Genomic DNA, 12,489 nt, shown 5'->3' with positions numbered 1-12,489 from the left:
CGAGGTTCTTTGGGATGGTCTGTGGGGGTTTCTTCAGGAGGGATTAGCTCATTGGTGCTCAAACATCCAGCTTCAGTTCTTTTCACTCACCGTTCTAACTCATGTTTATCATTGCGACCGATTATGAGGCGGGAAAGGGTGTAAAATCAAAGATAAAGATTCGATCATTTATGAGATATGTCGGAAAGAGTCGGTTGAGTCTTTAGTATGTCATTTTAGGCGGCGCGGCTCCGAAAATGGAGATTGCGTGGGCGGTGTGACATGCACGTTTGGCGCTCTCGGACTGTTTTCATGCCTCTGAGTGAGGAGCGAGTTCGGAAGAAGGAAATATCAACCTCTTTTAGACGAGGCGGAACGGTTAGTACGAAGTACTTGAGAGCAAATGAGCTTTGTGATGTTACACCCCTAGTTGACGCCCCCAAGGGCTGGTCAATGAGCTACCTAGGGTAATTTGAGACACCTGTAATGGCCAGCCGATTCCAAGCTCAACATCACACTCGATCAAACCCGGACTCCGAGACTCCCTAGTTAGAAGCTCAAGAATACTCGCTCTCATATCCAAACTCATTACGGTTAACCAGCATTGTGGTTTGGTTCGTTGCAAGAGTGAAATGCTATTGGCTTATGTAATATGACTCGGATGGGTGTGACGAAATTCGACAATTTGGACCCTTGAAAGTCGGATCAATGCTCTCCCGAGTTTCCGACGAAAAGCGAGCCCCACTTCGGCGTAGTGAGCCCGTGCGAGTTGACGATCCACTTGCAGCTCCGAGCCGCAAAACCTCGAAAGCCGGACCCCGCGACAAGACCGCGGGCGAGGACGACGAAAAAAGACGACGGGCCACCGCGGCGACCACCCACGCCCCCATCCAACGTACTAGCCAAACCCCCGAGTGAGCGACAGTTGCGTCACCGCCCAGCCAAGATGGCGAAGAAGGGTACTATACATCCACGCGCACTCAGACAGACACGTGAAGTGGATGGAGAGAAACGGAAACTAATTGATTGACACAAACAGCCAAGACACGCATTATCAACGTGCGCCTTCTCTCCATGGCCATGACCGGCTACTTCTATACCTTCACACGACCCCGGACAGCGTTACCCATGAGCATGATCAAATATGATCCAATCAGTACGGCGAACCCCCCCAACACTGCCTACGCTATCTCTTCCCCCTTTTGGATATCGACCGGAGAAGAAAAGCTGCAGGAACCAACGATTGGGTTTCTGGCAAACTGGCGAGGAAAATGAGGATCAGATGGGTCAATTACTAACCAATTGCGTCAAACATAGTCCGGAGGCGAGTGCTCTTCCTCGAGCAAAAACGAAAGGGCAACAAATAAACGATCCGATCGATTGAGGCGGGCAAGAAACGAGAGATGTTATGTTTCGGTTGGGCTTTTCAAGGCGAATACCCACCCTTAACAACAGGGCAAGGAACCTCACTCAGATAGAAGAGGGGATTGGGTCCGAAGGAAAACGTCGTGGGATCATGGCGTCGTGACCCCGTACCGGGATGTGTGGGATGTGTGAACCCGAAGGAGGGAGCCAAGAGTCCGATACTGTGGCACTCGTCGCAGATGCGGCAGCGGGTTTGCTTAAACGGAAGTTATGCGGCATGTTATGAGCCTCCGCATTGTCGGGACTTGAATGGTCGAGGGCTTATGCTGATCTATAGAAATCGGAGAGGAAAGGGGGCCTTGTACAATACCATGGGCTCATATCGCCAATGTATTATCAACAACTATCACCATGAACAGCATGGCTGGCGTTCTACTGGGACTTAGGTTAACAAGTAAAAGAGAGAAGCAATTTTTCATGCCCGAAAGCATCCATAATTATACCTGGATGTCTTGCCACTGTCCCTACTTCTTCATTCCACTACACGGTGGTCAACAGCGGGATACATAAATTTAATTACTGCGCCAAGATCATAAGCTACTGACCTCAGATATAAACTCACACTGTTTCTCCCCTCCCCTTGGTCATCTACCTCTATTTACTTTAGCAAACGATCAACCAGCACACGATCCCACCTCACACTTATCCCCACAAACTGACAACCATGTATTTGCGGACCAACAAATGATTAACCTCACAGGCCGCCATTTAGTCTCCTCTGTGCTACAACCAACCCACTCCCCCTCCCCCCCTTTCGCTCTCGACTGTCTAAGAGATTTGGGCTAATTCCTGTGATCCCTGTTTTTCTTTTGGGGGCCAATACTGAGACTGCGGTTGAAAATGAGACTGAGACCGCAAACTGAAACGAGAGGCCACATTCTGTCCGCTTGGAGGTTCCGCAGCTCCCCGTTGCGAGCCGTAAGTCCTGACATTTGTTTGTCTTGCACCAAGGACCTGGGAGCTATTTGCGGACGGTGTTCGAGGGAGGGATTGAGTTGTGTTGCCCGAGTACCTCCGTGAGTTGCGAGTTGTCGGTGTCTGAAATTCTTGAGCGCTGTTGGGCGTCGAGTCAACCCCTTTAAAGCTTGTTTGCGTCCCAACCGCCGAGACCTGTGACTTTTTTGAGTCCATCGTAACCCGCTTCGGTGCTGCGTCCACCTTTATCAAGTTCCTTTTTTGTCCCTGGCTAGAGCTGCTGGCGTTGTCAATTATCGCTGATTCTGAGCGTCTTCGTTTGCTAGGCCGTCTACTTGACGGCTCGGTCGTCTTCTCAGTTATGCTTGCGTCAGGTGCCACAAAAACCTCGTTGTTCGCTTGGCTGTCGTCCGTCCTAGTGTGAGTCCTTAACCCGAGATGTCGAGATCGTCTAAAAGCTCCATGCCCCGCTACAGCAGGAACTTCTCCCGGCTCGGGAATATCACCAGTACTTCGAGTCTCGTGCTTCATAATGGACTTTGGCTGCATAGCCTCTCTCCGACGTAGCTTCTCCTGATCGACCGATGGAGCCGCTGGCTGATTCGGTACGTTTGCCGGGCTTTGAACGACGACGCGCCTCGTATGGTGGAAACTTGATACGTATGACAACGGGTCACTCACAACCGTTTTCTCCGCCCCATTGCTCCCGGTTTCCATGGCGTTTTCCACCTCGCCGTCGGTATCGTCTTTCGCCTGTAGGTCGTTGTCGGTATGACCTCCTGCGTCCAAACTTGGAGACCGGTCGCTTTTACTCGGAATGAATTTCAAGTTCTCCCCGTCCAGTAGCACCATATCTTGTCGTACCTCAGAGGTTGCAAATGGTGAGACTTGAGAATGCAACGGGGTCCCCAGAACTCGCCTTAATAACACCCCGATTTCATCCACACTTTTGTCCCCATACAGAAGACCATCTAGCTCATTTCTGAGAGCATCCTGGTTTGCCCAGCATCTCAAACCCGAGACTAATGTCTTGATCTTTTCACACTGGCGCTCATTATTAGATTCCAATTCAGACGCCCGCTTGTGGGCGGTACCGAGCTGCCCTTCCAGTTCTGCAACACGGCATGAAAGCTGGTTCTCTGAAGCCCTCATCTGTGATGCGTGTTTTGTGAACTGTTCGGTGGTTTCCTTTCCTTTGGTCTCTTCTGTGGCAAGCTTATCCTGAAGCAAACGGATTGTCTCGGCATCTCGGCAGCTAGCGCTTTTGGTTTCTTGGATATCTTTTTTCAGAACATCTAGCTCAGAAGCTAAAAGATCCCGGTGTTCTGTAATCTCCATAAGCGTCTTTTCTGATCTCATACTGAATTTGTTCATCTCAGCCCGAGCTTCGTGTCGAGCGGTCTCGGCCGCACGCTGAGCTGCGACGACGGACGATTGGTCCTTTTCCTTGATTTCTTGGACGAGCTTCTCGATATTTGAATTGCACTTTTGTATCTCAGAGATATGCGCCACTTCGCTATTGTCGAGTTTTCGCTGAAGTTCGGCCACTGTCTCAGCTTTGATCTTAGCCTCTGCCCTCAACTGTTCTGTCTCCGTCACTCTAGCCTCCAAGCGTCGGATGAGCTGGTCACTCTGTTCTTGGGCGGCATCTGAAGCAACCAGACCTGCTTCAAGCTCATGTAGTTGGTCAGTTTGTTTTTCCGTTGTCTCCCTTAACATCGCAAGCTCGTGAAGGTGCTCTTGGCACTCAGCGTCTTTTCTTTTGTAGAGTGTCGAGACCATGCCGTTCTCCTCGGCCTTTTCCGCAAGCTTGGTGCTCAGTGCCTCGAGCTGGCTGTCTAGCCGTTGCCAAATCTTCCCTGTATGGAATTCAAGGTCAGCGGAAAGTTGATTTGTGGTCTCCATCGCCGCATTCCGAGATTCTAAAATATCCTCGAGCTTGGTCGTGACACTTATCTCCGCAGTCAGCAGTCAGTCATAAGATTCCGGGACATCGTGACACCTACGAAGCTGTTGCTAGATCCTGAGCCTTTTGAATATCGCGCAAAAGTCCTGGCTGAGTAGTCATCGAATTGGAAAGTGTCTCCAGCCGAGTGGCAATTTGATCAAGCCTATTAGAATATCACGGGGTTAGCCAGGAATCTCGACGCAAAGACATAACATCGCGAACCTTTGTTGGAAATCTTCCGCTAGCTTTTGGCGCTGTGACTCGGTTTCCACCTGCTGTGCAGCAAGTTTATTCATAATTTCTTTCCCTTGAACAGCGAGAGCCTCGAACCCACTTGAGGTGGTCTGGAGGCTCTGAAGTTTCTCGGTCAAGAACCGAACAGATTCCTTTTCTTTCGCAAGCTCCAGTTCCTTCTCCTCAACCCGGTGTGTTAAGTCATCGAGCTTGGCATACACTAAACAGAAGAGTTAGTTTATGTGTACCAGATGTCGCCATGCAGCAACACTTACACTCCACTGATTCGGTCTTGTTTTGTGTAAGGACGGAGCGGAGCTTTTCCATCATTTGCTCCCTCACCACCTCAGCGTTTTGTACAGCCTTCTCAGTTTCGGCGGTTTGCGTTTGCCCAACGGCTTTAACCTCTTCAATAACATCCCCCCATTGCTTTTTTGAACGAGTGTAGAGATCCTGCTGTTCTTGAATAGCGGAATTGAGATGGGACTTGCAAATGCGGTACTTTTCTTCCAGTCTCTGGGCTCGTTCTTCAGACAGCTCCAGTTTGCCTTCGATATCTTCCATCTTGGCTGTCATCTGCGTCTTAGAAGTTTTCAAGTCCTCTATTTGGGTTTGTTGGGATTGGATCCGCGATATATGTTGGGCAATAACTGTGGACTGGCTCGCAAGGTCTCGCTTGACCCGCCGGATGTATTTGTGATACTTCATCTTCTGCTCCTCGAGAGCCGCGCTCTGCTGCTGAGTAAATTGATTGATAACCCCTGCCATGCCGTTCGTAAATTCGTGGCTAATGTTGGCTCTCCGTTGCCGTCCTATCGTGCTGGATGCTAACGACGCACATCTAGACCTAAACACCCATGCCGTTAGTGGTTGCTCCCCCATCAGATGCAAAGACCAACCTTTGCTTAGACACATTGGAGCTCCGTGAGTCAGGGCGATTGCGCGACGGGAACCTCGCTGGCCTGGAATGCGCTGATTCCCTGACTGGCCGATTTACCATCTGCCCTTGGGTAGGCTCTCGCCTGGCGGGTGGAGAATCTGTCGAAGCAAATGTAGGAAGGTTTCCGTGTCGTGCTGGCTTGTCGCCTTGCCCGCCTGGTAACGGTGCGTTGGGGCTCTGATGCTGAACCGAAGGCGCGAATGGGAGGGGCTGGGGGCCAGATGTTGATCCCCTACTCGAAGACAACCCCCGAGATTCCCTTTCGTCATGATCGTTAAAGGTAGGGTGGGAGTTATTGCTGGAATGTGACGCTACGACAGGTGGCCTTACCGACTGTTTGGGGGAGGATCCAGGGGAAGGTTGTTTCAAACTCGTTTTCAAGGTCCCTGCCCCAGATGCATTGCCAGTCTCTACGGCTATCCTCGTGGGACGATGGCGAACCATAGCAGCGGGTTGCCCGTGAGGTTGGTCCGAAGTTCCCATGTTGCTTCCGTTAGTTGCTCCGATTGGTCCTCGATCTGCAATAGACGGCGGTGGTTGTAGCACACCATCTTGCTGACCTCGGGGCGTTTTGGTATCATGTGGGTTGTGGTAGAGAGCATCTTGGAACCCACGGACCGGCTTCCCCGGCATTTTGGTGAAATGCTCAGGACCAAACTTGATAGCCGGCCCATACTCATAACCCTTGTCCAAATCCAAGGTTCTAAAAGAGGGCTTCTCCAAGAGCATGGACTCAATGGTGTCTTTGACCCTTCCAGTGTCTTCCTTAGGGGAGGTTTGGAGGGGCTTTTGGCCATTCGTGGTCGGGGGCGGGGATGGATTTAGAAGTGCTTCCTGCTGTTCAAAGAGAGCTTCGATGCTTCCGTCCTGGTATTCAAAGTCGTCCGTGGGGTTGGTGAAGTTAATGTTTTCGAGAGGATCGTCCATGGGTTCGAGCATTGGGGCAAGGCCGGGGGACTCAGAAGAGTGTGCCATTGCGTTTCTATAATATAGCGAGTTAATATGTTAGGACTGGAGTGAGAACCGGCAGAAAAGGTCCGTCTCACTCACCTCAAACTACGTGTGTAATTGCCCCCCCCCCCTGGCCAGGCACCTCTCAACAACAACCAAGGCTTAGCAGTAACAAAAGCAGAAACGAAGCGAGTACAAGTGCAGGTGCCGTGAACGATGTACGTCGTCACAAATCATTAGAGACAAAAGCTCTTCAGCAACCCGGTTCGCGCGTCAGGGACGGAGACAAGTCAAGCTGGCCGCAACTCCCTTCGGCGCTACATCGGCCATCGTTCTTTCCCAAACCGGACATATAAACCTAGGTCCGGTTCGCGGTTTCCATCCAGGACGCAATACCAAAGCGCTGGGGCAAGTGACACCATTATCATATCCATAGGAGGCAAAAGAGTGACAGGCTGCGTCTGTTGGTGTAATAGAAATACAGCTAGGAGCTATGATTAAAGGGACGAGTCGGACAACCTGGGGAGAGGATACTCGTGGAGTAGACCTCGGAGATAATAGAGTAACCTTCGCAAGGAAGTAAGGAAAAAGAACCAGACAGAAGGCCTGACTTGGAAACCACCTTTCCTTTATGTTCTTTGAGCGTAATCTCGAGACAAGCAATCATAGGCAGAGGAGTCGACAAACGGAGGGCCAGAAAACTTTAACACTTGAGCGGCAGAACTTGGCCACCAATCACCAACCATGACTTTGTTACTCCCAACAACGGTGGCCAAGTCCAACAAATCCAAGTCAGAAGCGCTGGTGGCCGAGTGGTACCATCATGCACGCACCCGCAGAGTGCCCTTCAAGCTGGTTCCAAGACACTGACAGTTCAATTCCCAGTACCTTCTTCGACGACGACTTTTCGCCGGCTGAAGCTTGAACTGCTGACTTTCACAGCAGTGGTCCCTACCTGCGAGGGTAGAGTTGCTGTCCCGGAGCCTAGTTCCGGGGCATGATCAGTCGGGGCAGCCTCACGCAACCTCGACTTCTCGCTGTCAGGTATTTCACCTGGCAGCGACATCACAGGTGCTTTGTGCACCTGATCACTCCACACAATAGTGTGGTTTGGCATAATGCCTTGCAACATTTGTGCTGCTTGAGGTACGCAATTCCCACTTCTCCGATGATAACACCAGCGCTTCTCTTTTTTAAACCTTTTCTTTTTCCCTATCGCATGGGGAAGACAGGCGCCCCTAGAGCTGTCATTAAGATATTTTCCAAATGTTTTTGTTCTACCGTTCATATCAAGTCCTTACACATGAGGGCAGCCCCCCCCTTCGCATCGAGTTGATGGTGTGTGTTTGTGTAAACGCAACACCAGAAACTCCCAGCAACTCGGCACTTGGTTTGGTTAGACTTTCACTCAAGGTTACATAGGACGGCAACCACTTGCCCAAAATCCATCTCTTCCCTTTTGTGCACAGATACCCAAGATCAACCCCGCCTCCATCACATCCTCCGTTGACCACCATCAGTCACATCACACAGCCATTGCAGCTCAACCCAAACCCTGACTTCTTCAACCCAACCTTGCCAACCAAGCCGATTCAACGACGAACGTCCCACCTTCATGAGCCCATCCCACCAACCAAACCCCACCCTCGAGCCGCCGGCCTTCATTGCTGTCCCGCGCATCTTCTTTCTCCCATTGGTCCGCTCCCCGTCACATCCCCTGCAGATTTCCCATCTTGGCATCTCAAAGCGGGAACGCGACAGGGGTTAACTCCAAAAACGGACCAGGAACATGGGTTCCTGGAGCTTGTCTTGCTCTTCTTTTCAACCTCTCACCATGCTCGAGAGAAACCTTTCCCGCTTCCCGAGTGCCGATTCATGGCTGCCGTTAAACTTCCGATCCAGTTATGCAAGGGGAACGCACACCAGGGGAACCAGGATCTTTCCCATAATAAGATGCCCCTCAAGCCAGGTGGGGCATGACGGAGGGATGTCGTGGGACTTTGAGCGTTCGGCTCGAGTTAGCCGCCGAGCGCGTGTGAGATCGCAGGAAGCACACTTGGCTTCGAGCCAATGGGACCATGGGGATGCGGGATGAGGCGCAAGAGGTGATGTGAGGGAAGTTTCTGCTTCGGATTCCGGTTCCCCTGCTTTACTTCGCTTTGATGGCCAAACGGCCGGCCCGCAGAGCGGATTTCGAAGGCCATGCCATCGAGGACTGCGCTCGCAGGAGCAGGTACCGAGGGGAGCGTGGCGGATGCAGAAGCGAGTCAGCCTCCAGGGGAGGAAACGGGAATGGGCGTGCATCAGAAGCGGCAATGTCATGACTGGTGAGGAGATGTGACCCGGATCGTCGCAAGAGACGCTGGTGGAGAATGGGTCGCGTGGGTTGCGTGGGTTGTGGATGGTCTGATCATGGTTCTGCGCTAGACTAGACACCTGGTGTTTGACCAGTCGCCGGCCACCTTGGGCCTGTCTTGGCCATTTGGGGGCACACCCGATGATACCAAGTGGTTCCCTGGGATGTCCTCCCGATGGCAGACGATGAGGGTATATACCTCGTCCTTGCCCGTCACACCCCGGCCTACGGAGGCGCCCTCTTTTCCCCAATTCCTATCTTCCACAAAGTTTGAAAGCTCTCGCTCTTATTTTGACTCCCGCCGCAGCTGGTCTGGTGGTTATTCGTTCTCTATTCCAATCTTTCTCATATTACACCCGACCTGAACTTGCACAGTACCTCGTTCCTTAAGACGAATCACCCCCCCCAGAAATACCACCGGCCGACTCCCACAGGCGAAGTAAACGACACCCCTAGCGGACATGGCCGACACCAACTATTCCCCCGTCACTTCGGACAGTAGCGACGGAGACTTCGATGGTACCACTGCCGGCGCCTCGGGCGCATCAGGCGGCGGGATGACGATTTCCACCGGCGCTTTAGTTGCTATCATCGTTGTCGTAGTTGTGGTTGCACTCTTTGGCAGTAAGTTTCGCCCCTCTTCAACGGCCTTTCAAACGTTTTCTTACATCGATGCTAACCACGGTATCGTATAGTCGCTAGTTCAGTCCTTTTCTTCATCGCTAAGAAGCGCGAGTGGACGGTCCGTGAAACAATCCGGAGGTCCGCACGCAAGGTCGCCACCGTCCTGACGCCACGGAGGACCGAGTTTCCTAAGGCTGTCAAGGAAGGGAAGATCGGTGGAGGGAGCCGAGGGGGACGGATGGACGATGTGCCGCCAACGCCGAGGATCAAATCTGAATACCTCGACCTGGAGAAGGGACTCGAGAAGGCGAAGAAGAAGCGGGGAAACTTCAGCAGGAAGTGATGTGCTGCTGATGGGTAGGGGGGACGGTATGAGTGCAGTAGAGCTCGGTCACGACGCTGCTGTATGGTAGATCTGAGGTGGTGTAATGCCGAGGGCGCAACCGTGTATTCGACGGTGGATCCGAGGGATGCATAGCGGAGAAGGGCGGCGGAACAATCGGCTTGGTGTTAATTCACGAAGGGAACGAAACCCATTGATACCACGATTACTTTTGGCCTGTACATTATAGGGTATACTAGTTTTGACAGGGCGAGGCAGTTTACAATCGGCGGAAGGTGTTGGTACTTGCGCTTCTTCTGTCTTCCCGGCGTTTTGTTGTCGTCGGTGCTACTGGCTGTGGCTTGCCTCTCTTCTTGGATTCGGGTACGAATGTAACTTGTTGCTCTCCCACCACCTCGCCTGTCCGGTCCTTCGCAGCGCGGGTCCCCTTTTGCGCTCTCGAGCCAAACGCGGTATCCCTGATCTTGCCACCGCGAGCCGTCGAGGATGATACTTGCATGACCACGTCGTCCTTTGGCTTTTTTGGTTGTCTTTCGACCTCGTCTTCTGAATCGCTCTCTTCGTCGCTTGAATTTGCCGCAAAGCGAGTGTTGTTTTGTTCGGGGGCGCCTTCCACCTTCGTGCTTGGGTTGAGGGCCCTGAACTCGTAGCTTGTTTCGTCGACCTTGAACTCCTCGTCCTCGAAGATCTTGCCGAAACGTGAGTCGCCCAGGACGCCGGCCTCGGTGTCCACCTTGGCCCGCTTCTCCTGCCGCTGTAGAATCTTGTCGGCCAATTTCTGGTTGACCTTGACCTTCTTGATCCCTCTGATGCGACTGGAACGCTCTTTCTCGACCTTCTCCTTGACTCGCTTGGCTCGTTCCTCTTCCCAGATGTACGGATTCGCAATGAGGCGGGCCTGATCGTACAGCTTAGCAGCAACAAAGTAACCGTGCATGTACGGCCGAAGGAGGTTTGTCTTCCCAACAAGGTGGTCCAGGCTGAGTGACTTGAGCTCGGGCTTGGTAAGAAACTTGTAGTTGTCGTAGGTCTCGGATTGTGTCTCGTTCTCCATTTCGTGAACCAGGTTGTCCAGGAAATGGCACCAGTTCGGGGCAAGACCCAGGTTGGGGATGAAAAAGCAGTGCATATGTTTGCCCTACGCTCACGGAGTTAGTACCCGCACCTAGTAAAATACAGAAAAAGAAGACTGGGGAGCGTACCTCGTTTGCTGTCAGGATCATACCCGAATCTGGGATATGTGTGACGTGGTTGAGGTCAACTAGTGGCTCGACTGACGTCCAGAGATCTCCACTATGCTCATCCCAAATCTTGATGATCCGCTTGTCGGCTGAGAGAAGCTTGCGCTCCTCGGTCGGTGTCTTCAAGTGGATCAGAGTTTTGACCGGAAGGCCCATTCCCTGATCCTTCTTCATGAGTGGGCGGGGGTTTCGAAGATCGAATACCCTGATCTGGCCGGTGCTAGTACCGAGGGCAATCGACAAACCATCTTCACTGTAATCCAACGCCGTGACTTCACCATCGTGGCCGCCAAGGACTGCTGCTCTCCCTTTGCTGCGCGGGTCGTAGAACTCAACTGTGCCCACGGTCGTGCCGAACGCGCAGAGACCGTGAGTCTTCTCTGCCACTGCCGCTACGTTGACGGCACCTACGTGTATGCTTCCTTGCAAGCCGCTATTTGAAGCGTCTTCTCCAACGTCAATCTGCCACGGGCGGAGGAACTGCCCCCTTTCTAAATCCAATCGAAAGACCTCTCCGAACCCAGACCCATCGGCGCTTAGCCCAACTGAGGGGATGAGAACTTCGGTGTTCTGGCGCAAGTAGGCGAGGTCTCGACCAAATCGCGGAAGCCTTACTTCGTAATGGCATCCCATCGGTGTGTGAAACTCTAACGATCGGTCGTTTTGCAGATGTAAACTCTTCGTGTAGTCGGATCCGAGAAGAAGAAATGTCGAGTTTTCTGACTTTGTATGACGCGAGAAGGAGAGCGATAGTTCCTGTGTTGAATGGACATGGAACTGGGGTTTGTATGTCCCTGTGCTCATGATCCAATTCCCATCCTCGCTAACCCGGACGCAATTGCTTGCTTCCTCGAACTCGAATTCTTGCAACAGCTCAAAATTGTTCAAATTTTCGGCGTCATACTTTGATGACCTCTTTCTCCGGCGGGCGAGCCAGTCTGGAAGCGGCCGGGCAGTCGAAGGCCCTGCGACGGTGTATCTGAGCCAGAGCCATACGGATCAGTTTCTTCTGTGTCGCAATTACCAAAACGGGCAGAAATATCTAGAAAGAAGAACATAAGTAGGAAAAGGCGAGAGGACTTACACCGGAACTGTTCCTGGATTCGTCAACTTCATGGTAAATGGTGATAGCGCCTGGATTGGAAATCTCAAATCGCAAGCTGCGAGCTCGAGTGTTGAAAGGGGCAGAAAACCAAAAAGTTTCGACCGCCCGCTGGGAAGGGAAGGCGGGGAGCGATCAGATGGAAGATCAAGGCCCCCTGCGGTTGACCCGCCGGGACCCACTGGTCGGGTTAAAGTCGGGAACTGCCGCGAGATGGGGCTGCTCTCGAACAACATGACAAAATGACATGTTCCTCCGATGTGCTGATTTATTTCGTGCGATCTTCTTAAGTGAACTTGTCCATGTTTATTACCCTGTAGAATTACCTTGAGATTTTAAAGCTGTGTTAGTGAAGACGGCAGGAAGAGACCAAAAGTGGAAAAAACGACTTTTTGGGGCCAAGTTGAATCCACCTCATGTGCCATCCCTGC

General features: G+C 52.2%; 4 protein-coding genes across 4 annotated transcripts; 2 read left to right on the top strand and 2 right to left on the bottom strand.

Annotated features, from left to right (window-relative positions):
• Positions 1 to 925: 925 nt before the first annotated feature.
• C8A04DRAFT_24733 (uncharacterized protein) lies at positions 926 to 1,346 on the top strand (the record flags this gene model as incomplete). The annotated part of the gene is made up of 3 exons (XM_062779283.1): positions 926 to 938; positions 1,019 to 1,135; positions 1,297 to 1,346. The coding sequence occupies 3 exons, from the start codon at positions 926 to 928 to the stop codon at positions 1,344 to 1,346; spliced, it is 180 nt and encodes a 59-aa protein (XP_062640851.1).
• Positions 1,347 to 2,172: 826 nt separating this feature from the next.
• Positions 2,173 to 5,885, bottom strand: C8A04DRAFT_9019 (uncharacterized protein; the record flags this gene model as incomplete). The annotated part of the gene is made up of 5 exons (XM_062785323.1): positions 2,173 to 4,270; positions 4,326 to 4,430; positions 4,490 to 4,710; positions 4,907 to 5,348; positions 5,401 to 5,885. 5 exons carry the CDS (start codon positions 5,883 to 5,885, stop codon positions 2,173 to 2,175), a joined length of 3,351 nt encoding a protein of 1,116 aa, XP_062640850.1.
• A 3,324-nt stretch (positions 5,886 to 9,209) lies between these two features.
• On the top strand, positions 9,210 to 9,715 carry C8A04DRAFT_24730 (uncharacterized protein; the record flags this gene model as incomplete). Its single annotated transcript, XM_062779282.1, has 2 exons — positions 9,210 to 9,372; positions 9,444 to 9,715. The coding sequence occupies 2 exons, from the start codon at positions 9,210 to 9,212 to the stop codon at positions 9,713 to 9,715; spliced, it is 435 nt and encodes a 144-aa protein (XP_062640849.1).
• A 259-nt stretch (positions 9,716 to 9,974) lies between these two features.
• Positions 9,975 to 12,072, bottom strand: C8A04DRAFT_9100 (WD40-repeat-containing domain protein; the record flags this gene model as incomplete). The annotated part of the gene is made up of 3 exons (XM_062785354.1): positions 9,975 to 10,853; positions 10,918 to 11,935; positions 12,041 to 12,072. 3 exons carry the CDS (start codon positions 12,070 to 12,072, stop codon positions 9,975 to 9,977), a joined length of 1,929 nt encoding a protein of 642 aa, XP_062640848.1.
• Positions 12,073 to 12,489: the final 417 nt, after the last annotated feature.

This window comes from Dichotomopilus funicola, assembly GCF_033296635.1.
Source record: "Dichotomopilus funicola strain CBS 141.50 unplaced genomic scaffold C8A04scaffold_3, whole genome shotgun sequence".
In the NCBI taxonomy this organism is placed as follows: domain Eukaryota; kingdom Fungi; phylum Ascomycota; class Sordariomycetes; order Sordariales; family Chaetomiaceae; genus Dichotomopilus; species Dichotomopilus funicola.
This window is presented reverse-complemented; position numbering and strand designations above follow the sequence as displayed.